We start from the raw sequence: 26,640 nt of genomic DNA on the forward strand, positions 1-26,640 counted from the left end.
TGCAAAGCTTTCTACACCTTTCTAGCAAGGTGTACCAGTATTAAAATATCAAACTATCACTTTCAGGTAGTCATATTCATTCTACAGACAATAAAACAGAGGTGGAAGGAAGTACTGCCTGGCTTTCTCCCACTTTCAGTGGCTGGAATAGGCTGGCAAATTTCCCTTTTTAACTGCTACGCTGAATTTGCTCTCTCCAGAGGCCACACTGCCACAGCAGCAATATTCAGTACAAATGAAGTGTAAAAGTTAGTTAGTTTATGGAATAGCAGGGCTCTGTAGGACAATTTTTCATCACTTTTTCAGAGCATCACACACCCTGAGCTGTGCCCTGAGCAACTTAACCAAAAGTGAGCACATTAAGGTCAGTTGTGAAACAAATGTCTCACAACTCAAAGCATTTCTGGACAGAGCCTTGTTTTCAAGCTGAGCTTGCACTGAGCACAGTTCATGTTCACTGCTGCTAAGCTTAAACTACACTTCCCATCCCAGTCTGTCCATCTATGCTCCCTAAAATTCCTTTTGGGATGAAACTATTGGTTTCACCTGAAAACTGACAGATTTTCATTCTGAGAAGGGCAATGTGACCCCATGGACACCCAGATTCATTCAGACATTAAAAACACTAGAAGACATCAGAAACTACCCAAAGCTCTTTTCTACAAGGAAGCTGCAGTTTCAGAACTGAGAGAGGATAGAAAAGGAAAAATATCTCTGTGTACTAGAAAGCGATTTGCAAAGACTTACATTCAGTCCTGCTAAATTTGCTTGTCCTTGCTGAGCAAGGAAAGGAGAGAGGCTGAGAATGTAAATATTTAACACGATCCAGGGGAGAAACACCAACCTTCTGTTGATTCCCACGAAATATTTATACAGCCACAACACATCGTGGGGAAGATCAGAGTGAGGCAGAATTTAACTTTTCCTTAAAGAAGAGGGCAGTTTGTTCACAGGATCTCTTTCTGCACTAATTTACCATTTTCTGGAAGACTATTTCTGTTCAAGATTTTTGTCTCCTGCTTTGAACCCCCACGTTTTCTTTGGTGGTAGACTCTCTGCTGGCTGCTCCAGCATGAAGCAGAGAAACTAAAAGACGTGAAAAGGGAGGGGTTCCAGCTTTTGCTTAATAGACCAGCTGGCTCACACAACACACAAAACTGCTTTTTTCTAATGAGGTAGGACACACAGGTCTGTTTGCATTGCAGCTTGTGGCTGCTGTGTCTGTAAATTCAATGTATTTGTAACTCTGGGCTTAAACTGTTCCTTACACAGATGCAAGGATGCTTCTGAAAGGGTTTTTTTTGCTGGAATTCTTACAGATTTCTCACATATGTCTCCACTGCAAACTGCCCAGGTAAGATGAAAGAGTTCTCTCCTCTGTCCTATTTACAAATGCCCAGAGAACCCTTGAACTCTCCTTGGCAACACTGATTGCACTCTGGTAAAGGTGAAGCTCTAGAAGTCGTCTGGGATTCATTGCTCAAAGTGGAGCCAAGGATAATTCAAGTTTTCTTTAGCATTATGCCTGCGACTAAGAAATGTGTTCAATCCTAACACCAGTACTAAGATTTTACTCATAAGGATTCCCTTAAGAAATTAACTTAGTCACAAGCAGCACCAGGGCAGAACTGGTTTTAATATTACTTGTTACATTCAAGGAAAGGAAGGAAAATAGATTTTAAAAGAAAAACTGTGTTCACATTTACAGGTTACTATATATATTCTACAGAATACACCCAGAATAGAGAATATTCACATTACAACTGATCACCTGTAGACACCACAAGTCTATAAAACCCCTCAGTGAACAAACTTAAAGTATCCTCATCCTTCTGAAGTACAGTTATTGAACACAGGCTCCTGGGGAGTCAACAGCACAGCTTTGAATTCTGTATTTCTAAGCACTGTTATGCTTCTATTGTTCCATGTTGCTGCTTAAACATCTTGAGTATTACAAGGACTAATCAGCAGTTCAGAGATAAATAAATAATTCCTCTTTCTTTTCAGGTTAAATGAGACCCCGCCATTTTTACTATCCAAAACTTTAAAGTAGGACACACACATTCATATGAAGTCACACTTCCCAAACCACGTCCTCTGTTACCTGAAAAATTTTTCCAATATCCAGAGAGCAAGAGGGAACCACCACCTGCAAAAGTGCATATCAGCCTTTGATAGCTCTGGAAATCCTCTTGGCAACACATGAAGTCAGAGTCTCAAAATGCCCCCGTGGTCTGAGGCAGCTTGTTGGGTGACAACAGGATGGGGGACAGTGCAGGTGCAGCCCTTCAGCCTCGATTAGGGCTGAGCTTTCATTTTGGCTTTCCAGAATCTGTTAGCACGTGAACACATGGATACCACGTGCAAACTTGCAGCAATACTCCTCTGGAAGGCCACAGCTACGTGGTGATAGTGGCATGACAGCCAGAGATGATCTGCTGCTTGTTTCTTAATGGTTGTGCTAATATATGAAATATTTTCCAAATAGGAATAATAAGTTAACTCCTCAGCCTAGGGGCATTTATGATCCAATACAATAAAGCAACAGGGTGTAAATTAGAGGGAAATATGACAACTCATTTAGGCAAATGGTGCTCACAACGAGATAATTCCCCTTCTATAGTGCTAGAGTAATTATTGATGAGGTGGGACTGGTGCTTAACTAAAATGGACAGTCAGCTCTAATTATGCACAGCTAATGCTGAAAACTACTGAACAAGGGGTCGAGGATAACTCTTCCAAGTGGAATCACAGAAAGGCTGAGGTTGGAAGGGACCTCCAAAGGTCATCCTGTCCCTCTCCACTACACCAGCAAGAACTTTCTGAGGACAACGTCATGAACAGCTTCCCACATTTGGCAACACAAATGAAAACAGAGATGATTATGAGAAACTCAGTCAAAGGATGGAATGAGACAGGCCTGAATGGTCAGAGAGATGATACAAGTGGATACAACACACTGCAGAAGAGAGGCATCAAGCAGGCAAAGTTATGTGGGACTTGGAAGAGGATTTAAATTCAGTTCCATGGAGGCATCCAAAGAGAAGGTGGCAAATCAGTGTCAAGGACTGCTGTGGCCAGTGGGAAAAACAAGGTTAGAGCAATCTACAGTTAATTGCCTGTAGGGCAGCATTCAAATTCACTGCTTACTATCCATTACCTCGCTTAAGAGAATAAAAACAGGTTTCAGTTTGTGTTTAGTGGTGGCAGTCACAGCAAAGAAAAACAAGGATTTGTTTTGCCCCCATGTTCCAGGGTGATCCTCAGCCGTGTGGACAGGACTCACCAGTTTAACAGGTGAAATGTGAAGCTAATCTGGAACAGGGGCTTCAGAGAGAAGTAAAAGGAGTGATGGAGATGGTCCCAGCGGAGACTGGCAGCCACCACATGGTGCCATAACCTGACCACTGGGTAAAAGATAAATGCAGGATAAAATTCCAGTGCAGGTGTGAAATATGATACAACTCTTTTCCTGTACTAGCTTTTTATAAATTACCAATTCTAAAAAGCTTCAGACTGCCTGGGCTGTAACGGCTTCACAACAGAATATATTTATTTGTGTTTACCCTTCCTAATAAATATCACAGTCAATGAAAGCTTTATGCCAGTTGTAGGACAACACCCACTCTCCCCCTTCCCCTACCCAAGGTTTTATTGCTGGGCATGACACCATGTGCTGTGGAAAACCCTTTGGTCAGCACAGGTCATCCCCCAAAAACCTACAACCTACTCTCTGTGGGGGCAGGAGGCAGGGGAGGCACAGAGAGCAAAAACCTCAACAACACTGGTCCAGCCACAAAACAAAACCTCAGCAACTTATGGGCTTCTACACTAAAGGAAATTACCTCCACCCCAGCCAGACCCAGTGCAAACAGGGAAGGCTGGCTGGCCAGCCACAGATGTGTTTACAGCAGCCTCTGTCAGGATGACTTTGAACACTGGAGAGTCAGACCTCAAACACCCTCCAACAGTCAGAACACAAACTGTAGCTTGGAAAGGGAGGGGATTCCAGGTCATGCCTACAGACCTCACGATCAGATCTATAACACAGTGAAGATTCTGGATCTGAAACTTTACTAAAACCCTGCATGGCACTGGAAGATCTCTGAGAAGAAAAATGTCCCCCTGAATGCTCTTTTCCAAAAGGCATGAGAGACTGGTTTAAAGTGTGTTGACCGAAGTTAACAGTGTTTAATATAGAGAATTCTGTGCAAAAACATGAGCCCAGTAGTTCCTACAGGTTGCTGCAGCAGTCACCTGCATGGTGTACCCTGTATTTGTAAGCTTGGGTTATTTCTGCTCAGGACATTCAGTGAGTGAAGGATGAGTCTCACAACAGATTCAAATTCAGTCATCGCTGCATAACTCTACCTACTTTTATCTAAATAGCCCCAAGCTTTTGGGCAGCTATTCAACCACCTAAATTAGCATGAGAGGATGGTTCCTATCTGTAACCAGTCTGGCACTAGCAAATGTACTCCTGTAAGCAGCTGGGATGCAGAAAAGATTACTGTTTTCCTCCGAAGTTCTGCTTTAATTAATACCAGGTTTTTTTTTTTCCTCTTTTTTCTTCTTTAACAACTGCAATTTTCAAAGATGAATTGAGTCTGTTTCTTTTTCCTCTTCCTAAAAAAACTTGAAGGTTCTCCTACAGAATGTTGAGGATCTCACGGATCTGAGAAAGCATCTCTGCCTCTCCCCTTCTGGCTCACAGGGCAGTTTGTAATCCTTTGGTGATATTAAATATACAAATACCTTCCAGCAAGGATTTCCATTTAAAATATTCATATATCTTAGAGAAAAAAAATCTGAATAGTCATCAGATTCACTGATTAAACAGTGAGGAAACAAAGCACCGGCAAATTACTTAAAAGTAATCAGGTTCAATTTAAACACGAGACAAATATTTGGACTGGGCAACAGGGCAAACTGGGCAAACCTAACAGCTAAGATAAACTAAGTAAAATAGAATGTCAGGAAGCCTAGGAATTTAAGTAGCTACCTAAGTTTTACCTGATGACATGTAAGTATTTTTCCCCTTGGCATCATATTTCTCACTTTTCATTACGAGTAGATTAAATTAAAAACTATTCCTAACAGGGGCACTGAATTATTTCAGATTATAATGCTATGCATTTCAAAAGTGTCTTGACTCCCACGCCTCAGCTAATCCCTTTTAAATGCATTTTCAGATAAGAATACTAAGACTCAGATACTCCACAAGGAAACAGAGGCAGAGATGAGAAGACTCAAATAGCAGTGAAGGCCCAGTGAAGACCTTGCTGCAAAGACTTGGTCAGCAGCAGAAAAACCTACAGCACTCCTAATTTTCCTCACTATGGAAATAATCTCTCTGCAGACAAAGGGGAATGACTAAAGAAAAGTTCTTCCTAAAGTTGCTCCTAAGCAGAGGAATCCAGCCCATACAGGCTTTCAGATAAGCATCAATGGACAATAGCCAAGGTCACAAAATGCACTGATTTGGCTTCTAAAAGCTGTGCGATTTCCTGTCCCATGTTACACCACTGAATCACCTCCTCACTCAATTTTTTTTGTGGGATTTTCAAAGCTTAAATATCAGATATTAAATATGAAAACTGCATTTTTCATCCTTCTAGCCAGAAACTCACCATGACTAATACCACCAAAATATAATAAATGAGATACTGGAAGTGCTCCTGTAATTGGCTTTTGCATCACTGAAACTTTGGGGATACAAATGATGCTCAATAACTACTTTGATTCTTATTTCCGTTGTTTACAGTTTTCTTTTGAAACTTACAGTGAATGATTCTTTGCCACTAGTAAAAGTTATATAGGGTGGGAGAGGAAAATAACTCCTTTGTGATAAAATGTTTCAATGGGAGAAAAAAAAATCCTTTCAAAAAGACAATTTCCTCAACTTATTATTCAAGTTTTTTACAGTGGCTTACATAGAAACCAATTAGTTTTAATCTCCATTTAATTTTATGGAATGCCTCCAGAAGAGCTCTTAACACAAAGCTAAAGCTCCAGTAAGGACAGTGCAAAGATGATGAGAACTCTGCTAATATTATCCTCACAGAGATAGCAGAATTGCAATTCTTATGTGGTTCTGATAAAAAGTATTATGGGCATAATGTTCAAAACTGTCTAGAAATTGCTCTTAGAGTTTACATTGGTCGTGTCTGCATGAGAGAAAATTTCCTTACACAGTCACTGAGGTGCAGACAGCAGAATTCAATCCAAAAAGGGGCAGAAATACAAGGAAAACTCACAACTCTGGAAAGCAAAAGGAAAATATAAAACTTCATTTTGAATAATCACTAGGACTAAAATACTGTGTTAAATGTGAATACTTTTAAATCACAGGTATTCAAATTTAGAAATCTCTCTCTCCTTCTTTTAAATACCTGGTTGAATGAAAATCTACTTTCTGAAGACTGGCTGGAGTTATACTGATTATTTATCTGGCAAAGTCCACTGAAATTCTCTGGTGTTTTTTGCATGCTTTGACCTGTGAGTGAGCTGAGAAAGGACTATTTCTCTGCAAATGAGTAACAACTCTGCACCTCCCCTGCCCCTGCTGCCCAAAATCCCACTCTCCCAAACCTCCAAAATGAGGTGAAATCAGCTTGCAATGCACCTGCTCAAAGGTATTTCAGAAATTCTTAGGCAATGGCATTTTAAAACTGTTTACATAATACATTTAATAAGCGGAGATTGCTAAAATTGATGGAGGTAATCTTAAAATTTAATGCAGATTCCTTATGCCAGCATCTTCAGTGCTGGGGACCAAATATTAATTTATGAAAAAACAGAAGAGCATTTCAAATGAGACAAAGGACTAACAGATATTCATGTATATTACCACATGGTAATATCAGGGACAGATTCGTTCATAATTTCAATTTAATACTGAATTTAAAGACAGGTGGACTCTTTTGCCATCACTTCTTTCAAGTATGCCTTGTTTTCTTTGTCAGTTCACACTGGGTACGAGCTTTTTTGGCTACTATCTGTTTTATAAATAGCCCCCTCATCCTTTCTGTGTATTTTGAGATACCAGGATGTCAAGCACTGGGTTTCACCAGCAGGAGTAAGTCTGACATTGATAATCTGTGGTATAAGCAAATCAAACTGAGTGACAGCTACAAGAGGAAGCTGGTTGTTAGGAAAGAAGCATGCTAGTAATCATCATTTTTCAGAACAGAGAATAACAAATGCACTGTTGCTAGATGGGAACTCATTACAACATCCATATATTAAAAAAAATAAGGATGGGAAGGTGCAGATTTCAGTTCAAGAGCCAAGGAGGGTCCCAGGATCAGGAGTTTATGAGGTGATATTCAGCAAGCCAAATGGGCCACGGTTGCCCCATATTAGTCAAATTTCATCAGTGTCAGGGCTACATTCCCTTTAACTGTGGTGCTGATCATCGTTCCCTCCTTTCCACTGGTCACTCACAGTGGTCCAGCTTTGGGTGCTGAATTATCCCCCAAATTAGTCCTAGTGGAGGCCAAACAAGGAGTTTTCCACTGGCACACCTCTCTGAGACACAATCAAAGAAGTATCACTGTGGTCACTGCAGCAGTGCATGCTGATGTCCAAGCATGGGGACAAACAAAGAAGGGTGACCAAAATCCTTGTCCCAAGCTGCTCAGAGTGTTCGGGCTGACACTGAACAGAGAAGAGGAAAACACAAAAGCAGAGTGATGAAGTTGGCAAATATATTGGTTCTGCCAGCTACATTTTAGCAGGGGAAGGCTATCAAGGAAGGAAAAATTGTGAGGTAAATACTGGCAAAATGGGTAAAAAACCAGCAAAGTGCAAGAGCTTAAGGAAGGAAATAAGGTTAAGATAAGGAAGTCTGGAAGGATGCTAAAGTGCCAGGGTGTGGACGTACTCCAGATTAGAAACAGGCATGTCTGAAGCAGATCTAACGGTGGTTTCATTGTAATTAAGTGTTGTGGGAATGAACAAGACCTTCTAACACTGTTTGGAATGAATGAGTATCACATAAAAAAGGGAGCTTTTTCAGGGTGAAAGCAAGTACCGAGACACCAGTATTTTTAACATACAAGAATCCCCATTTTGAGAGTTTACCTAGAAGAGCTTGGCCAAGTCATGCCAGGCTTCAGAAATAAGCTACTTCTTCTCTTTTCCCTCCCTCCTCTTCCCTCAAAACCCTGACAAAACCACAATGACTTTGACTGCCATCAGGACAGAGAGAATTTTATATTAAACAATTGCCCTGGGCCACTCAGCTGAATTAAGTCAAAGGGACTGCTGGCAGCCTTAAAATAGGCACGTGTTTAAGAGCTTTGCTGGCTTTGTTGCTGCAGTGAAGGAAAAGAAAAAAAAAGAAGCTGCAGATGCATAAATTTGAAATTGAAAATATCATCAATATCTCCAAGACACAAAGTATAATTAGATTTAGTAATTAATTCTGGTCTACATTGCCTTGCACAAAGCTTAACTGAGAGCAGAGTGAGAGAGATACCAGACACTCTTTTTCCCTTCCTGTTGCTTTGTATTGCTGTGAAAATAGGCTCAGCAATCACAAGAAAGAAAGATACGAGATTCTGTGCTGTGTGGAGGGATCTATCATAGTAAGGATACCAAAAAATATCTACAGCACAGTGCCAAGGGGACTGACACAGCAAGGATGACATGGGAGCAAAGCAAGAACTCCTTGATAAGCATTCTTATTATCACTTTGGTGATTTTCAGCACTTTGATTTTGTGACAAGCCCTCCTGCACTGTGTCACAAATAATTTCCCTCCCTTTCAGACTGAGGGTCTAAGCAGCAGCAGCATTTCTTCCTGCCAGCTTCCATAAGGAAAGCAGGACACCCTCCTGGCAGCAGAAATCTGCTGTGCCCGCTTTTGTGATGCTCTCAGGTACTTTTCCTTGGTCTATAACCTGTTTTATTTTAAGAGAAGGAGGCCCACAACGGCTCTTCTGGGCCTGCTCCAGCTAACTAGAGTCATCTTTAGGGTAATATTTGATCAATGCTGATCTGAGGATGAATCCACTCAGAACAACTTTCAGAAACAGCCCCCCTAAAATTTGCATCAAGAGACCCTGGAGAATTGCAAAGAACACACTAGGCAGATGTATTTGCAAATGTAGGTTAAGTTTCTGCTACTACAGACATCAGACATCCCTGAAAGACTTTGTATCTACTGCAGAAGAGTCTCTACTAATTCATGCAAAGAGAAAGTGGCTCTGCTAACACAAATGCCACAACAGCTACAATTATCTTGATTTGTTTTAATAGGCATTATTTGCAAAACCATATTTTGATAGATCCAAACAGCTCTCAGCCTAATTACAGGCATTTTAAATGGAAGATATTACTCACCCTCTTAGAGCTCAGGCCTGTGAGCCACTAGGCAGTGGCTCAAATATGCTTGAACCCCTGCCATGGATGGAGCCTGTCCATAAGGGCAAGTGGAGACCTCACAGAAGTCGTGGGCTTGATGCAGAATTTATTTGTGAAATCCTGTGGCCTGTGATGAGCAAGAGATCAGAACAAGTATTAGACAAGGTCCCTTCTGACCGGGAGACCCGGCAGCCAGCTGATCTGTGTGTTCCCAGGTGAGTCTGATGCCTGTAACCCTCACACACAAGCACCCTACCCCCTGGAAGTTTCAGAGCAGACACTGCACACCCCGAGATGCCATCACAATAATAATTATTGCAGAGAGACAGGCTGCAATTTGCCTCATCAGCCTCGTAAACAGCAGCAGACTGAGCCATTAGCAATTAATTAAAGATCAATGACATGTAAAACCCTAAGGAACACATGCACAATTAGCAAATGTATTTAGGTAAAGCAAACCACAGACCCACAAGTTGTTGTCTGACACCACTCTCCACCTCATCCCACTCCCTTTACAAGCCGAGGGGGCAGCAGGAGGGCTACCTACAGAGTCCCACTTGGCAAAGCACGTTTCCAACACCGTGCACTGGTCCAAAGCCCACGGACATGAGTCATCGTGAGTGTTTTCCTGTTTACTTCAACGGACCTTGGATGGGCTGTAAGCATCCTTGCCAAAACAAGTCATCTTTAATGGATGAATATACCCTGCTTTCACTGGTTTGATGACTTGGGAATGGCTGGATTGCCCTGTACGGTCTAGGGTTGAGACACTACTTGCTAAACATCCTGCATGCACCATCAGCAGCCGAAGAGGGTGCAACACAGGGTTAAATTTAAGTTTAAACAATTGCTTTGCATTGAAAGTTAAACTCCTCTGACATGTGCAAGTACATTACTGCAAGTTTCATAAATCTTTATATCTGCAAAGAGCCATATGACTCTTAAAAGGAAAAAGATTTTTTTTTAAGAAAAGGCTAAGGGATACAGAACTCCTAGGCTGAATACCAGAAATGGCTAGTTTGTCACAGCCTCTGGAACAGAAAGAGGCTGTATTTCTTTCCTCCCCAATTCCAAAGTCCCGAAGGTAATTCTGCCTGAAAGAGCCTTCAGCTAGATCGCTTCTCGCTGGACATTATTACTCTTTAAATGGTTTCACGTCATTTTCTCTAAGGAAAGAGCTAAATCCAATCCTCAGTTGCGCTACTGGAAAACGACGATGACAACAATATCAGGAAGAAGAAGAATAACAAGAAGAAAGAAGCGGGAATTTATTCCTGTACAGAAAACGCAAGCCGCCCGCCCTCCCAGAGTCACGCATTTTCATTTGCATGTGTCCAGTTACACTTACTTCCTCCACCTGGACCCTCAGCTGTCCTTCCAAAAACGCGGACGAAGCAGCCTCAAACAGGCAAGAGCCCACGAGCAGCAGCCGCCAGACCCCGAGCGACACAGGAACCGTGCCTTCGGTTCGGCTGTCGCCACAGGACCTCGCTGCCATCAACCCCTCCTTCTTCTCCACCTCCTCCTCCTCCTCCTCCTCCCCTGGCGGTACCCGCGGAGCAGCAGCGACACAAAGGAGCGGCCGGGTAGCGACAGCTCCCTGCGAGCCCCGGCGGCGGCCGGAGCACTGCGAGAAACCAAGGAATTAATCATTTTCTTGTCACACGGGAGTTAAAAACCTCTAAGCAGCCCTTTCTCCATAGTCCGAGACGGGGGGGAAAAGCTGCACCTCCGCAGCTCCCGTGCTGATGTCAATGAAAACGTCCGAGTTGCTGAGACTCAGCTGGAGCTGCATCGAAAATGACAGCTCCGAGTTCCAAAGATAGCGATGGATAAACCTGAAGGCTAGTGTTTTTCCTTGCCTAACCACAGTTCTCCGTTTCACTGCCTCTGTCGTGCTTGCTTTGTTCGGAAATAAAGGAATGTTGCAGGGCTGGGATGGAATTTTGTAGAATTGCTGCATTCCCTGAATACAACTGCATTTAAATCACTGGGATGTACTAAAATTTTACTTGCAGCCCACAGGAACAGGGAGGGGTTGTCCTTGGTTTGCTTTCCTGCCAGTGAAGCAAAAAAAGCCCACCTGTATGTGCACCTGGAGGTTCACCCCTGGTGACACAGCTGCACTTCCAGGTGGAAATGGAAACAGCACACAGGAGCTACCTGCAATTAAAATTAAAAGGGACAGCCTGGCACGGGTTGTCCAAGTCACCCAGCACACCTTAGCAGGAGGCAGGTGAGGTAAATTAAGCAGAAATGTAGTGTTCACTGCAGTGGGAACATCAATGAAGTCACTTGGGTCCCAGCCTTGCAAACAGATCTGCAGCCACAGCTCCTGGCACCTTGGAGATCTTGTTGCAATGGGTGTCTCACCTCCTGGAGAAGAAGCTTAAACCACTGCCTAGTGTATAAATCAAATCTATGTGTATCAATGTGGTTTGATTCACCATGCTTTTCTCCACTGGATGGAGAGATAGGTGCCACCTTTCTGGGAGCAGATCTTCAGGGAACGTTCAGGGAATGTCATAGCTAAGGAAAAAACCCAAATCAGAACAAAACAACAACAACAACAAAAAAAAAAACCACCAAAAGCAAAACCAACAAGAAAAAAACACAGCACAGATCACCTGTTGAACTGGTCCCTGGGTTAAATATCCCTGGGAAGGACTCAGGAATGGGAGAAAGGAAGTGAGTGTGTGCAGTTGTGTCTGATTTCAGTGAGGTTTGTGTATGACTGGGAGGGATTTAGTTTTTGTTCTTGTAATCTACCATATGTGTCCCAGAAGGCAGCACTGAGGGAAAATGAGGAAGGTCTGGAATGCCCTCAGTCCCTGCAGTTCATTCCATGGACAAGACAGACAGCTGAGGGTATTTGTCCCTGTAGGAACTCATTTTAGCCTTTGGATAGCCTGATCATGTGGAGTTTATCTCTGGAAGATCCAAACCAAGCTCTGACTTGATCTGAAATGCTACAAGAGTTGAGGATAGAGGGCAGAGAATAGTTTTGTTGTCCTTACTGTGTTTTTTTTAATTTTTGCCAAAGCAGCTCAAATCATCATTCAGGTGAGGTTCCCTACCTGGAAGCTGTTCTGTTCTCACAGCTCCAGCCCTGACTTTCGAAAACTCAGATTTGGATATACAAGGCAAAGCAGCTTCACAAGAATGGGATGGAGCCTTCTCGCCAGCAGGGCATGATGGAAGAGAGATTGGTATTGGTAGATATAAGAGATATTGGTAGAGTATAAAGCAAAACTGCCTAGAAAGTGACACTGCCACTGAAATTAAAAAAACAAAACAAAACACCAAACTAAATATGATCTTGTAAACACTTGCACATGGGGCTTTGTTTACTTCCATGTCTGGTTAATCCAGATGGCTATGTGATTACAGCTGAATCTGAGATTGTGTATTGCAGGCCAGTTTGGACAGGAAGACACTGCTGTGCCTGGAGTGCTGTTCTTAAAGAAATGAGACATTTTCTTGTGTGTCTTGTGTACAGTTTGACAATACAAAGAAAGAGTCAGAGAAGCAGAACTTATAAGCAAGTAAGCCTGGCTGGTACTTGTTTTTTATAGTTACTGGAAGAAGATGGGACATTGTGTATGTGCTTTTTAATTGGCCAGAAATAGGAAATAAACCCATCTTGTATTCAAGCTTTTTTTACATGATGGGGATAGTGCATTATGAGGTTTTGCACTCCTGCCAATACCCACTGTCAAAAGAGTAAATTGCCAGTTTTCACGAAGTTGCATATTGCTCCATAAATATATATTCAGCAGGGACATATGCCTTCTCATTTTAATATCTGTGCTGTACTTTAGCACATTTGATTAGAGAGATGCATGTGCTGGGAGACTGCTGCATTTCTTATATTCAAAAAGAAGAAAAACCCTCCTCTAATTTATATATGATGCATCCTTTCTTGCTTTTGGAAGATGGAGAGCCTGTGCCACCAACACTCTATATTGACACATTCCCACCTCCTATCCCTGTGTCCAAGCTGATGAAGAGAGAGCTTCCACTCCCTTAAAAGCATAAAATAGCAAAGCCACTGGAAGGTTTTGGCAGCACAGCCCTGATGGCAAAGCTCCATCTCAATCACAAAAGCTATGCAATAGACAAAAGCTATTATGGAAATCGTGTTATCATTCACTTTACAAAATAAATGGGGAAAAAACTTATCTGGCACTGGTTACAGAAGAAAACCTCCACGGTCTGACAGAAAAAGGAACAAGGGATTCATCAACTCTAAAATGATTAAGAAGTTTGGTTTTAGCTTCCTTTTTTTTTTTTTTCTTCCCAAAACAGGCCTTACTAAAATAAAACAAAGGCAAAATGCTCTCTGACAGCTCTGCCAGTCTCTGTCAGTTCTGTATTTTGGGAAATGGGGTGAGTCCACATGACCTCTGCTCTCCCTATCTTTGAGATAATGCTGTTACATTTTAGAAGAGCACTTGAACTATGGTTGACAAGTTCACTATGCAGCTCTCTTATTGCAAAACCTCAGTGAGGGAAAAACCTGGGCCCTCTGAAACCATCTCAAATCACAGAAGAAAAGCAAGCGGCACTTGCTGATACAGAGGTAATTGAGACCTTTTATTTAACAGTAACCTGTGGCACAGTTAGAAGTTTGGCTGTAGCAGCATGAACTGCAGAAAGTACAGAAGTTTTTGTCTCTAGAGCCCTGTTCTTCTGCTAATGGTGATGAAAAACACTGTGGATCGATGATCTGGCTGAACTTACCTCAAGTTCTCTGCAATAAAAATGGCGCAGGTCTCCCTCCTGGGAAATCTTGGATAGTTTCAGACCCCAAGCCGAGTTGATTTAAGCTACCAAGCTGGAAAAAAGTTTTAATTTCTTACTCCCCACTCCCCAGAAATTTTTCATCTTGGGGAATACAACAAAACTGTATTGCAAATGATTTGTCAAATGCTAAGGACACTGCAGATGAGGCTATAAAGGAACAGCCCATTTTCACCACAGCAGATCAGCTGACTTCTTATTAAAATTATACTCCAAAACTTAGAGTCTGTAACGAATCCTACTGTATTTCAGTTTGCTGTTCCAGCCGGGCATTGTGTCTGGATTCTTCCCTCTGTGGAGCCACATCTGTGAAGTGAACCTGCTTAAAGCCCTAGTGATTAGAAAAGACTGAATATCACCACGATAAGAAAAGAAATGCAGCAGGTAGGGATTTGTTTCTTTGTTAAAGAATCTGTTAAGTAGATCAAAAACACCAGAAACTTTCTCCAGTCTATTGCAGATTATTTAAGTTAAAATAGTTGACTTTTCCTAAATCTGTCATTCTCTTCTTCCTGAAAATATGTCTAACTTGGACATTTTGTCTCCTTCACATGCCTACATTGCTCTAATGCAACTGCAGTAATCCTTGATAAAATGGCATTCTTGCCACATGATAAATGGATTTGCAGCTGTGCTGCAGACAGAACTGAAATGTGAAAAATGAACTTTTCAGTGTTAGGTGTTAGCAATAACTGGATCAAACTGTGATGATCATTCTATAGATACAACTCCAGTGAGAGTGTGTGGTCTTTAATCAAGTGCCCTTAACAGTAAATGCCCTATTTTCCATTACAAATTATCATTTAGGATAGACTCCTATACTTCTTCAAGGAAATCTCCTTCATACCTACAGTCTACACATGCTAATCATCTTTTAAACACTGATCCTGGCAGGGTGCCACACGCCCACCAAAGTCACTCTATCAGTCACCTCACCAGCTGTGTAGGGGAGAGAAAATACAACAAAAGGCTCGTTGGTTGAGATGAGAACAGAGAGAGATCACTCACTCATCACTGGCACAGGCAAAACAGAACTTGACTTAGGGAAATTAGTTTATTACCAAGGAAATCAGAGTAGGGTAAGGAGAAAGGAAACGAAATCTTAAAAAGACCTTTGTCCCACCCATCCCCTCTTCCCAGGCTTAACTTCACTCTCAGTTTTCTCCTCCTCCTTCCGCTCTGTGGTTCAGGGAGATGGAGAGTGGGATTTGTGGTCATTTTATTAAACATTCTCTCTGTCCTCCTTGTGCTCTTCCCCCGCTGCAGCGTGGGGTTCCTCCCATGGGAGAGAGTCCTCCACTAACTTCTCCAGAGTGAGTCCTTCTCACAGGCTGCAGTTCTTCACAAGCTTGGGTCCCTCTCCACAGGCAGCAGTCCTTCAGGAGCAAGCTGCTCCAGCATGGGCGCCCCACAGGGTCACAGGTCCTGCCAGGCAACCTGCTCCAGTGCAAGCTTCCCACCAGGTCAGAGCCTCCTTCAGGCACATCCACCTGCTCTGTCATGGGGTCCTGCAAGTGCTGCAGGGGGATCTCTGCTGCCCTGCTAACTTCCAAGGGTTGCAGGGGCATAGATGCCTCGCCAGGGGTTTACCACAGGCTGCAGGGGAACCTCAGCTCCAGCAGCTGGAGCAGCTCTTCCTGCTCCTTTTCTGGCGTTTGTATCTGCAGAGCTGTTTACTTCACATATTCTCACACTTCTCTTTGGCTGCAGTGGTGTTCTGCAGGGTTTTTTGCCCATCTCTTTCAATCTGATATCCCAGAGGCACCACCAGCATCACTGATGGGCTCGGATGTGGCCAGAGGGTCCATCCTGGAGTCGGTGGCATTGGCTCTGCTGGACACCAGGGAAGCTTACAGAATCTTCTCACAGAAACCAGCCCTGTACCACCCCCCACTTCCAAAACCTGGCCATGCCAACCATGTACAAACAGAATTTACTTCATCTGCTGTTACGGAGCAGCTTTTATTCTGTCAATGAAAAACCAGCCCACGAGAGCAAGAAATGAATGGTACAGAAAAGGTGACTCCTGCTGCAGCTGGGCTGGGTGATTATTACAAAGTAGAACAAGTCATTCAAGTTTTTCAGACTCTGATACCATATGATCTAAGAAATTTAAGGCCAGATCATGAATATGGTTCTTTTCACCTTTCAGATCCACACCAGAGCAGCTGCATTTTCTTCACTGGTTTCCATCACTTTGCAGCTCCACCTTCCTAAGTCGGTCCTCAAACTTCTGAGTGTCGACTCGATGCTTCATGAGGAACTTCCCATTTAAGTGAAAAACAGGTATGTCATATTTGTATTTTTCATACCACGCTGAGTTCTCTGGAAGGGTAATATCCACCTCCTGCAGAATAAACTGTGACAGAAAAGAAATATGTCAGTTCCTGCTGGACACTGAAAAGCAATACCTGCTTGTCTTCTGATCAATGTTTTCCCCAGAAATGCAAGGCTGTTTTTTTGAAGCTTTTGGGTTTATTCTTTGTGTTGTAGATAAGTGCCTGTTTTTTTGAGTACAAAATATATGTAGCCACAACCCTTGGCTGCCTCTCCACAAAGGAATCTCTCCCTAGCCCAGGATATTCTTGTTCCACTGTGCGGAACCACTCTCCTGTGAGCAGCAAGCTCAACAAACATGCAGCTGGGAACAAAACAGCTGCCTGTCAGGCAGCAGAGTGCAACAGCTCTTAATGCTTCCATTAAAAGTTTCATCCTTCAACGGAGAGATCAAAACCTGGTTGAAGAACGGCAAAAATTGCAGTCACACATGGTTCAAATACTTGAAGCCCCACTTAGTAACATCCTTCTCAAATTCTATCATTACTTGCCTCATGAGAGTTGCAAACTCCTCCTTCGGACAAGGCAACAGCATTTACGAAAGGAGTGTTTCCAAGAACTACTGCAACATGTTGGATACCAGTTTAGTTTGCCAATACTTATTTGAGTAGCATTGTCACAAAATGCTTTTGGATAATGAGTTTTATGTAAATCAGTGCTGAAATCATCTTGAAGAGGTCACCCATGAAAGAATAACAGATGCAAATAAACCCAAGCAATTTTCTTTTTACAAAGCAAGAATCCTGATTAACTGTTTTTTTCCATATAGAAAACATATAGAGTATTGCCATACATTACCCTTCTTTTGTATGGCTCAAGAACTTCTTTTGCTTCATCACACAGAGGGCATGGTTTCTAAAGGAAAACGTTCACAGTAGGTTAAAGCATGCAGTAAACCACAGAAGTTGTATGTACTGTAAAATAATACACACAGACAGGAGCACCCATTACTGCAAATGCAGGTTCCCTCCCCTGTACCAAGCACCCTGTCCTAGGGCTTTCTGAACCTTTATTTATCAGTGCAGTGTGGGTGAAAAAAGACAAAACAAACTATCCAGCCACTGAATTTAATTATTTTTCATTTGCTATCCCATTTCCCACGGAGGAAATTAACAGTCTTCTAAAAGCTGATCCAAGGGAATGATCTGAAGGGTCCTGCAGAGACTCCTCGCTTTGGTCAGCCATAAATATTCAAAGCACTGTTGTCACCAAATGAAGACATCTGCAGGTACCATTGCACCCAGAGGAGGAATGAGAGAGTCACACAAGTAACTTCCAGCCTGTCTCAGATCAAGACACTTGGCTCAGTTCAAATGGGAAAAGAAGGCAATTTAAGATAACCCGTGTGGCTTCACCTGGAAGAAATTAGCCAGGATCCTCCAAACTGCAGAGCTGGAAGGAGAGTAACCTCCAGCAGGGAGAACTGGCAAACAGCTGCAGTGTTTTGACCTGTGACAGGGTAAAAAAAAACCCTCACACTTTAGAAAACTCCCTCATTTTCCACTGCAGTTGAACATCTGAGTTCCACTGATCACGCAGTCTGTAAGTGAAGAAGCAACACTCATGAAGGCATGCTGCTCCAGTGTTTGCAACAGCAGAATTTGGCTATAATTCACATAGCAAAGTATATGGAGGTGAACATGATGGCTCTGTCCCTCTGCCCACAGCTGGAAAAGACCTTCTCCTCTTTCTCCCACTGAAAAGTCTTCCTAGGGCTTGTTTAAACGTAAGGCTAACATGAAACAGCTACTTTTTATTTGCTGCATTGAATTACTTAGGATTAAACACCCTACTTTTATTCAGATGTCATCTAAATTGCCTTTCCCGTGGCACAGACAAGTCCTTGTGCTCTGAAAACCTATGCAGGATACTAAAATTCTGTGTTCTTAATGGTTCTGGTTGCTTTTGGAGGGTATACTGGTGACTGAAAGGAATGACCCAGAATCCTGCACATCGGTTTTGTAACACACCAGGCTCCTGCCAGTCAAAAGAGGTCACACTTGGTTCCACTAGGCCTGTGGACAGCTTTCTAACATACCAGTCACATAAATGCTTTTGACAAAGTCAGCTAACTTTTAGGAAAAAAATATGGTTTTACTCTCATGGCAAGCTCAGGCACTAGACAGTACTGGTTTAAAACCAAAAGTGAGTTATTTTAACAGCGAAATCTTTTTCAAAAGTACATTTATATAAGCAGTTGTTGCACAAATGCTGGGGTTGTCATAAAAGGGGACTGCAAGGGGAAACCTGTTTGATAATTGCTATCAGTGTGTTGCAGAAGTCACAGCTCCCTTCTACTTTTTCCTCCTCTTTTCTCCTCATTAAAAATAAGGAGGAGGCAAAAAAGGGTTAATTAGCATAAGCTAACAGTGTGGATTAAGTTTTTTTTATAGTCTGCACTTTGCTTGGCAATTGCCAGTGAACATTTAAAGTTAAAAATAAACATTTAGAGCTAAAGCCACTTTCAACAAAAGGCCATGTTAGAGAACTGCTGGAAATCTGCTATTAGAAAATCTGATTTCACACAGTGCCTTACTAGCTAGGAATTTTAGGACACAAAAAGCTTTTTTTTTCCGATAATTAACCCAAAGGTAAGAGCATTATTCCCTCCCTTACTGCATTTCAATTATGAATGAGTTGAGGCTGAACTGGGCAGGAGGAGACAAAGCTGCAACTTTATAGTTATGACTATTAAATGGATGTTGACCTATTATTTTTAACCTATTCATTTTTCACACAGTTTAAACACTCCTGTATGGTTAGTGATGGAATGAACAAACATTCATTCAGTGCAGCAGGAGGAAATTATTTTAATCATATTTAAAACCACTACACAGATGTCAGCACTCTCAGTGCTTTGTAGTTACTCTCCTCTTGAGGGCTGCAGCAACCACATAAACTCAGCATAACCCACCTTGTGCCATCCTCTATAAAACTGCAGAACTAGGCAGGTAATAATCAAAAACAATTCATGGAATGTGACAGTCTGTAAGTGATCCTTCCTGCTCATCTCATTTTCTGAATATGCCTAGGAATCCTTCCTGCGCTTTTATCTGTTGCCAATAAAGCAAAAAGAGGGTAAAACAAAATCTACTCTTCCCTCACGTGCTCCCAACACTACTTGGATACATTTTACAGTCTCACAGGTAGTGCTGAAATTAAACATAGGCACTTTGAAGAGCCTGCTTTGACTGTTGATGCTTGTGCTTGGCAGATTATGTACAACAATTTATCTCTTTTCTCCATTTTCAGGGTGAAACACTGGCAGCTGGACCAAATCTTCAACCAGTAAATGAACCATAGAGTCACTGAGGCAAAAGGGTTCTGAAATCTTTGTTGGTTGCTAATTCTTGCTTGCTACAATGAGAGCAGGACTGTGCTGCAAAGCCTGGTGTGCAGAAACCCACAAAGTAAAACACCCAATACTACTTTGCATGGGGGAAAAAAAAGCAAGGACAAGCCATTTAATCTGTGATTCCTGTGTATCAAAGCTGATAAACACACGGCCTTGCCCAGCTTTATTGTGTAAACAGTTCTTACCTTGGTGAATAAAGTCAACACGGGCTTATTTGCGCCGGCTGAGCAGAGCTGTCTCCCCAGAGGGCTGGGTGAATGCCTGGCTCGTGGCAGGGCTCTGCTCAGGAAACAGAGCACCATCATCCTGTTCAGGCAAGAATAAAACGCTGAGTTGCTCTGTGCCAAGTTATAGCTCATGAAATTTAATGTCAGGGTAAATGCGATGCTTCTGTCGCGGCTCTAAAATATGCACAATCAAAACATTCTCCCAGGGTTCTTATGCTCACGGTATCAACGCATTCATCAGGGAGATGGTTTACTATGTGGCAGGCCAGAAACACTGTGCAGCTCAAAACCAGCAGTTCCATTAAAAAAAAAAAACAAAACACCAAAAACCAACAAAACACTTATGTTTTCTTGTTGAAATGCCTCTTTTAAATTCCCCAACACAAATGCTGACAGAAATGCATTACGCTGTTCCAGCTCCACAGATGCCAGCTGGAATTACATATTTAAAAATGCAAAGTGCTGTGCTTTGAACCTCTGTAATCTTGCTGCTGTGTTTGACGTAGTCTACTTACCCGAATTATTCCATCAAAAAACTAATCTGTACCTAATCAGAATATTAATATAATGCGTTCTGCAGTGAGTACAAAGCTCCAGCCAAGACAGTTTAACTTGGTAATATTAAAAGCATTCACACTGCCCCGAGTCCTTCCTGCAGCAGCAGATTGATTGCGGGATTTGCGACTCCTTTGAGAGAGTTTAAATAAGTTAAGTGTTATTGAAGGATGCCATGTTGGAGCCTTGAAGTCACCTGTTCATAACATTCATAACAACACTGCTTCCTCCAAACTTTTGTCTTAATGTGACCTTTACAAGTCATTTTAGGACTGACGGCCAAAAAATACCCAGAAGCCAAAGGGAGTCTGCATGGTGATTACCAGCAGACATGACACCTGATATCAGAATTTACACTGGCAAAATCAAACAAAATTGAATCGCTTTTTACCCAAAGCCAAACTGCTTCTGCCCAGTTCCAGGCCTGACTTACCTGTTGCTCTATAATCTAAAGCTAAACACACAGTGTGATGTCACAGTTTTAAACAGCTTAAGAAGTGAGCAGGATCACGCTGCAACCTCTAAGCAGAGTTTAGGATGTTCAGTAAAAAAGACCCCAGTGCTCTTTTGCTTCACTGGATCTCTCAGTACTAATATCACAAAGGTTTTTTTAAAGAGGGCAGTTTATCCAGAAAAACCACTATGGAAGAACACTGCAGTGGGCTCTAATGCTGTATTTTTCAGCCAAGAAAACAAGAAAAAATAAAATGGGTGACAGGGCACTGCTCCACCAATCTTCCTGCACAGCCAAAAGACAGCAGTTATTAGTAAGAGTCAGCTGCAGGGGCAGAGCAATAAACTTCCTGTCACTGAGCAGTGACTGGCACACCACACAGTGCCAAAGGTCACAGTCCTTGGCAGCTGCTGCATTCATTTCACTTAGCCAGGTGGAAATAGAACTGTTTGGGATTTCACATGTTATATGTAAGAACAAGCTTGAACCTTTTGGAAAAATGCAGATCTGGATGGCAGGAAGAGCCTCAGTCAGATGGGGAAAATTTTTAAATCCACAATAAATAGAAGTCCAGAATGGATGCAGTTTTGGCATAAAGTATTTGCAGCATGTTCGCCTGTTCACATGCAAGATAAAAATGGGATCAAACAAAATGTCTGCTTTCTGACAAGTTTTTTAGGAATTCTTTTGTTGCCAGCCTAGCAAGCCTTCCAAGTGAGGAAGATACTCTCAAATTGTTTTGTGGATAGCAGAATGAATAAAGCCCAGCTTTCCATAATTCACATTCTCCCTTCACACACATATGTGCATAAAACAGCACCAGTTCAGTGCTATATAACCCCTGTTTTAGCCCTCCATGCTCTGCTCTCCTGAGGACAACTACCAAAACATCAGCTGAAGGGGAATGAATAAAACAATATCTGTACCTAAGCTTTGAAACCCCACAAAAAGAAATCAGTCAGCAGTGCCTTAACTTCCTTGCCAATTTTACATAATTAGAAGCAATTCTACCTTTGGAATTCTGCAGCAAATCTTCACTGACCAGTACGCTACTGAAGAAAGAATCTGCTGTTTCCAGGGCTAGCAATAAGACAGGCTGGATGCTTTTACAAATAACCTAAAGAAAACAGAGTCCTGTCTATTTATTCACCTGAGTATAACAATGCCAAAGACACTAAAATACATAAAACTTCCCTTATGATTATTCTGGATCTCTCTAGACTACCCCCAATTATAAAGATTTGCTTGAGGAAAATTATGAACACATAAATGCAAAAAAGGATGCTTGCAAACTTGAGAATTTACCTTCCCCTACACCACAATGCTACAGGTTTAACAAATGATTCTTTTGAGTCTGGACGTGGCCCAAGCTCTCTTTTGCAAAGCCAAGTTGGACTCAATTCCTGTTAATAGAATTTCCATCACCCAATAAATCCTGATCTGCTGGAAAAGTAAGTTGTTACACTGAAACCATCCATTATTTAGATGAGATAATTATCTGTATAAACTTAATCTCTGCATCAATCAAGGAAAGACAAGCGTAAATGGTGTTTTTTCTCCAAGTATTTTAAGTAACAGGTGAAAGAGAATGGGGGGAGCAAGTAGGTGCAAATATCAGAATGCACATTGATGGCATTTAAAACACCAGTCTCCTGTTGCCCTTCATTCAAAACCAGCTATGGCCATCAAGGAAACTAAATTTTCTGGCAGTCTGCTTTTATTACCTACCAAGGAAATGCTGAACGGGAAAATAGGTGCCACAGCCACAGACCAAGGAGCCCACGTGAGTGGGGACAGCAAATCCTGCAGCTGTGGAGACCCCCACAGAGCTTTTACGCCACCAGATGTTCAGAGGAGGTCTGCAAAATACAAGAAAATCTTTTTGCCCATGCACGTAGAAGTCTTCCAGGGAGAATCAGGTTCTTGCAACAACTCAAAATTCAAAGATACCATCAGTAATACCAGCTGCATCTGTGGGGTGATGTTACGCATCCATCAGTGCACGTTTCCACGCATTTTCTCCTCCAAAATACAGCAACCCAGGACAAAAGGCACAAGCACACTGCATTCCACCCCAGAAAGGATGGAAGAATCACTTCATCCCAATGAGCAACACATTTTGTTCAGTAATCCCTCCAGGAGTGTGTGCATCCCGGAGTCTGCTCCAGGGCCACACTCCAAATTTCAGATAATTTAAATTACATCCAACAGGTTGCTGTAATGGCCTATTCTATGTACTATATGGATGGCCCATTCTGAATAACTATATAGAACTTGCACAGAACAACAGACTGCTACCATAAGGTGAAGTTTCTAATGGAGTTTAAAAGATAATACTAATAATAGCATAATAGAGTATAATATATATGTCATATATACTATATAACACAGCATGTAATATTTTATATGTAATCATATATATCACGAAATTATATTAGTATCTTAGATGTTACACATTACATCATATAACATCATATTACAAATATATCAATAATATTAAAATATTACAACATTTCTGGCATTCATTAATTTTAATATTTAAATAGAACCAATAGAAGGTGGTATTAATACATCATTAATACGTAGTATTGCTTTGCTGCATTGTATTGGTAATTATATTAATGATACTGTATATCATGTTTTATATATTATGTAAATGATACTGTGCATTGTTATATTATGCACATATATTATGCATATGTGTAACATGCATATTTTATATTAGTATTATATATATTATACATATATATGTATATTTTATGTGTCTACATACATATATACACACCTATACATATATATACTCATACATACACGTATATTAGCATATATTAACATATTAATATATAAACATATATTAGATTATTTTTATATATTATATATGTATACATTATATATACACACACATATGCATACACGTATATATACACATACACATATATGTCTGTATATATTATACATATATACCTGCATATATGTATAATTACATATAAAATACATAATAATATAGATTATACACATATATACATATAATAGTAATATGTACGTATAAAATATATATATGTGCGTATATATATATAAAATATAAATATATATAAATATATAACAATATATAATAGATATAATACAATAGTTTAATAAGAGTTTTAAACACGTCTACCCGGAAACTTTTGAGCTAAATGACCCAAGCACCTCCGGCGAGCCCAGCAGGGTACAGTGTATCCAGAGGCCTCCTCACTATCTCCCGCTGCTGCCGATACTTCCAAAGCTGTAACAACACCCTCCGCAGGATTAAGGAGCCCGGGTACCGCGCTCCGGAGCGGCCGCGGAGCCGCATCCCGGGGGGAGCAGCAACCCGGGGGAGCAGCAACCCGGGGCAGCAGCATCCCGGGGAGCCGCATCCCGAGGAGTCAAACCCCGAGGAGCCGCAGCCCGGGGCAGCCGCTCGGTGTCGGGGTCCCGGTCCCGCACCCACCTGCGGGAGCTCCGCCGGAACGCGCGGTCCGCGGGCGGGGCCGCGCCCGGCAGCGCCGGCTGTGACGTGACGGGCACGGGAAGGAAGCGACACAGGCTCGGGAAGCGCTCCCGGGGGCGAAGGGGGCGGCCAAAGTCCGCAAGAGACAGTAAAATTATTATTATTATTATTATTATTATTACTATTATTATTATTATCAACAACAAAACAACCCAACAATAACAATAACAACAATAATATCAGCACAAAGTTTTATTAGTAAATTACAGATCTGGCGTGGTACTCGGTGTGTTAGTCCCTCAGCTACCACCTCATGCTAGGAGTGCATGGAGGTGGGGTTTGGATAAAGGGGGAGGGTGAAAGGGGAGAGAGGAAAAAAAAAGGGAGATTAAAGATGGGGAGGAAAAAGGGAAGGAAGGAAGGAAGGAAGGAAGGAAGGAAGGAAGGAAGGAAGGAAGGAAGGAAGGAAGGAAGGAAGGAATTTGGAAGGAAGGAAGGAAGGAATTCGGAAGGAATTCGGAAGGAAGGAAGGAAGGAAAGAATTTGGAAGGAAGGAATTCGGAAGGAAGGAATTCAGAAGGAATTCGGAAGGAATTCGGAAGGAAGGAATTCAGAAGGAAGGAATTCGGAAGGAAGGAATTCGGAAGGAAGGAATTTGGAAGAAAGGAAGGAAGGAATTCGGAAGGAATTCGGAAGGAAGGAATTCGGAAGGAAGGAATTCGGAAGGAATTCGGAAGGAAGGAATTCGGAAGGAAGGAAAGAAGGAAGGAAGGAAAGAAGGAAGGAAGGAAGGAATTCGGAAGGAAGGAAGGAAGGAATTCGGAAGGAATTCGGAAGGAAGGAATTCGGAAGGAAGGAAGGAATTTGGAAGGAAGGAAGGAAGGAATTCGGAAGGAATTCGGAAGGAAGGAAGGAAGGAAGGAAGGAATTCGGAAGGAAGGAATTTGGAAGGAAGGAAGGAAGGAAGGAATTCGGAAGGAATTCGGAAGGAAGGAATTCGGAAGGAAGGAAGGAATTCGGAAGGAAGGAATTCGGAAGGAATTCGGAAGGAAGGAATTCGGAAGGAAGGAATTTGGAAGAAAGGAAGGAAGGAATTCGGAAGGAATTCGGAAGGAAGGAAGGAAGGAAGGAATTCGGAAGGAAGGAATTCGGAAGGAATTCGGAAGGAATTCGGAAGGAAGGAAGGAATTCGGAAGGAAGGAAGGAAGGAATTCGGAAGGAAGGAATTCGGAAGGAAGGAATTCGGAAGGAAGGAATTCGGAAGGAAGGAAGGAATTCGGAAGGAAGGAAGGAATTCAGAAGGAATTCGGAAGGAATTCAGAAGGAATTCGGAAGGAATTCGGAAGGAATTTGGAAGGAAGGAATTCGGAAGGAAGGAATTTGGAAGGAAGGAAGGAAGGAATTCGGACGGAATTCGGAAGGAAGGAAGGAATTCGGAAGGAATTCGGAAGGAATTCGGAATTCGGAATTCGGAATTCGGAATTCGGAATTCGGAAGGAATTCGGAAGGAAGGAAGGAAGGAATTCGGAAGGAATTCGGAAGGAAGGAAGGAAGGAATTCGGAAGGAATTTGGAAGGAAGGAATTCGGAAGGAATTCGGAAGGAAGGAAGGAAGGAATTCGGAAGGAAGGAAGGAAGGAAGGAATTCGGAAGGAAGGAAGGAATTCGGAAGGAAGGAAGGAAGGAATTCGGAAGGAAGGAAGGAAGGAATTCGGAAGGAAGGAAGGAATTCGGAAGGAAGGAAGGAAGGAAGGAAGGAAGGAAGGAAGGAAGGAAGGAAGGAAGGAATTCGGAAGGAAGGAAGGAAGGAATTCGGAAGGAAGGAAGGAAGGAAGGAATACAAAGGAAGAAGAGAGAAAACAAAAGAAAGAAAAAGAAAAGTAAGAGGGAGGGAGGGAGAAAGAAAGGGAGGGAGGGAGGGAAAGAGTCAGTCCAGCTGATGGGATGGCCAGGATCCTGGGGAATTCGAGAGTCTTGCGTGGTCTCATATCCCCTGCAGATTAACCTGTGGCTGATCGCTTCACACCCACTCCTGTGCAGATGCTGCCTTTTATTTGTTGTGTCGGAGAA

General features: G+C 42.1%; 2 protein-coding genes across 8 annotated transcripts in view; both read right to left on the reverse strand.

Annotated features, from left to right (window-relative positions):
- The window catches only part of MARCHF3 (membrane associated ring-CH-type finger 3), a 77,510-nt gene extending 66,643 nt beyond the window's left edge, over positions 1–10,867 (reverse strand). For all 3 annotated transcript variants that reach the window (XM_019288434.3, XM_019288435.2, XM_010403682.3), the window contains exons 1-2: positions 10,717–10,867; positions 9,348–9,495 (exon numbers count right to left, since the gene is read on the reverse strand). The gene's annotated coding sequence lies outside the window, so the exon portion shown is untranslated. The remainder of the gene's footprint in view (positions 1–9,347; positions 9,496–10,716) is intronic.
- Positions 10,868–15,206: 4,339 nt separating this feature from the next.
- Positions 15,207–24,643, reverse strand: CZH5orf63 (chromosome Z C5orf63 homolog). 5 transcript variants are annotated; one of them, XM_039567611.1, is made up of 6 exons: positions 24,572–24,643; positions 22,828–22,958; positions 22,111–22,216; positions 20,049–20,169; positions 17,307–17,363; positions 15,207–16,530 (listed from the first exon to the last, which is right to left on the reverse strand). In XM_039567611.1, exons 4-6 carry the CDS (start codon positions 20,166–20,168, stop codon positions 16,351–16,353), a joined length of 357 nt encoding a protein of 118 aa, XP_039423545.1. In that variant the 5' UTR covers position 20,169; positions 22,111–22,216; positions 22,828–22,958; positions 24,572–24,643; the 3' UTR covers positions 15,207–16,350. The 5 variants fall into 5 exon arrangements, with proteins under 5 accessions (XP_039423545.1, XP_039423544.1, XP_010401983.1 ...); XM_039567610.1 differs by lacking the exon at positions 22,111–22,216; XM_010403681.4 differs by lacking the exons at positions 22,111–22,216; positions 24,572–24,643 and adding an exon at positions 24,289–24,538.
- Between the last annotated feature and the right edge of the window lie 1,997 nt (positions 24,644–26,640).

The sequence above is a fragment of the Corvus cornix genome, chromosome Z (assembly GCF_000738735.6).
Source record: "Corvus cornix cornix isolate S_Up_H32 chromosome Z, ASM73873v5, whole genome shotgun sequence".
In the NCBI taxonomy this organism is placed as follows: Eukaryota; Metazoa; Chordata; class Aves; order Passeriformes; family Corvidae; genus Corvus; species Corvus cornix.

Excerpts from the sequence above, each read along its gene's own strand:
- CZH5orf63 (XM_039567610.1), bottom strand. The coding sequence starts at position 20,168 with ATGATGGTGCTCTGTTTCCTGAGCAGAGCCCTGCCACGAGCCAGGCAT. Across the intron at positions 17,364-20,048 it reads TGTTGACTTTATTCACCAAG|AAACCATGCCCTCTGTGTGA; the intron begins GTAAGAACTGTT and ends GTTTTCCTTTAG. Across the intron at positions 16,531-17,306 it reads TTGAGCCATACAAAAGAAGG|TTTATTCTGCAGGAGGTGGA; the intron begins GTAATGTATGGC and ends TTTCTGTCACAG.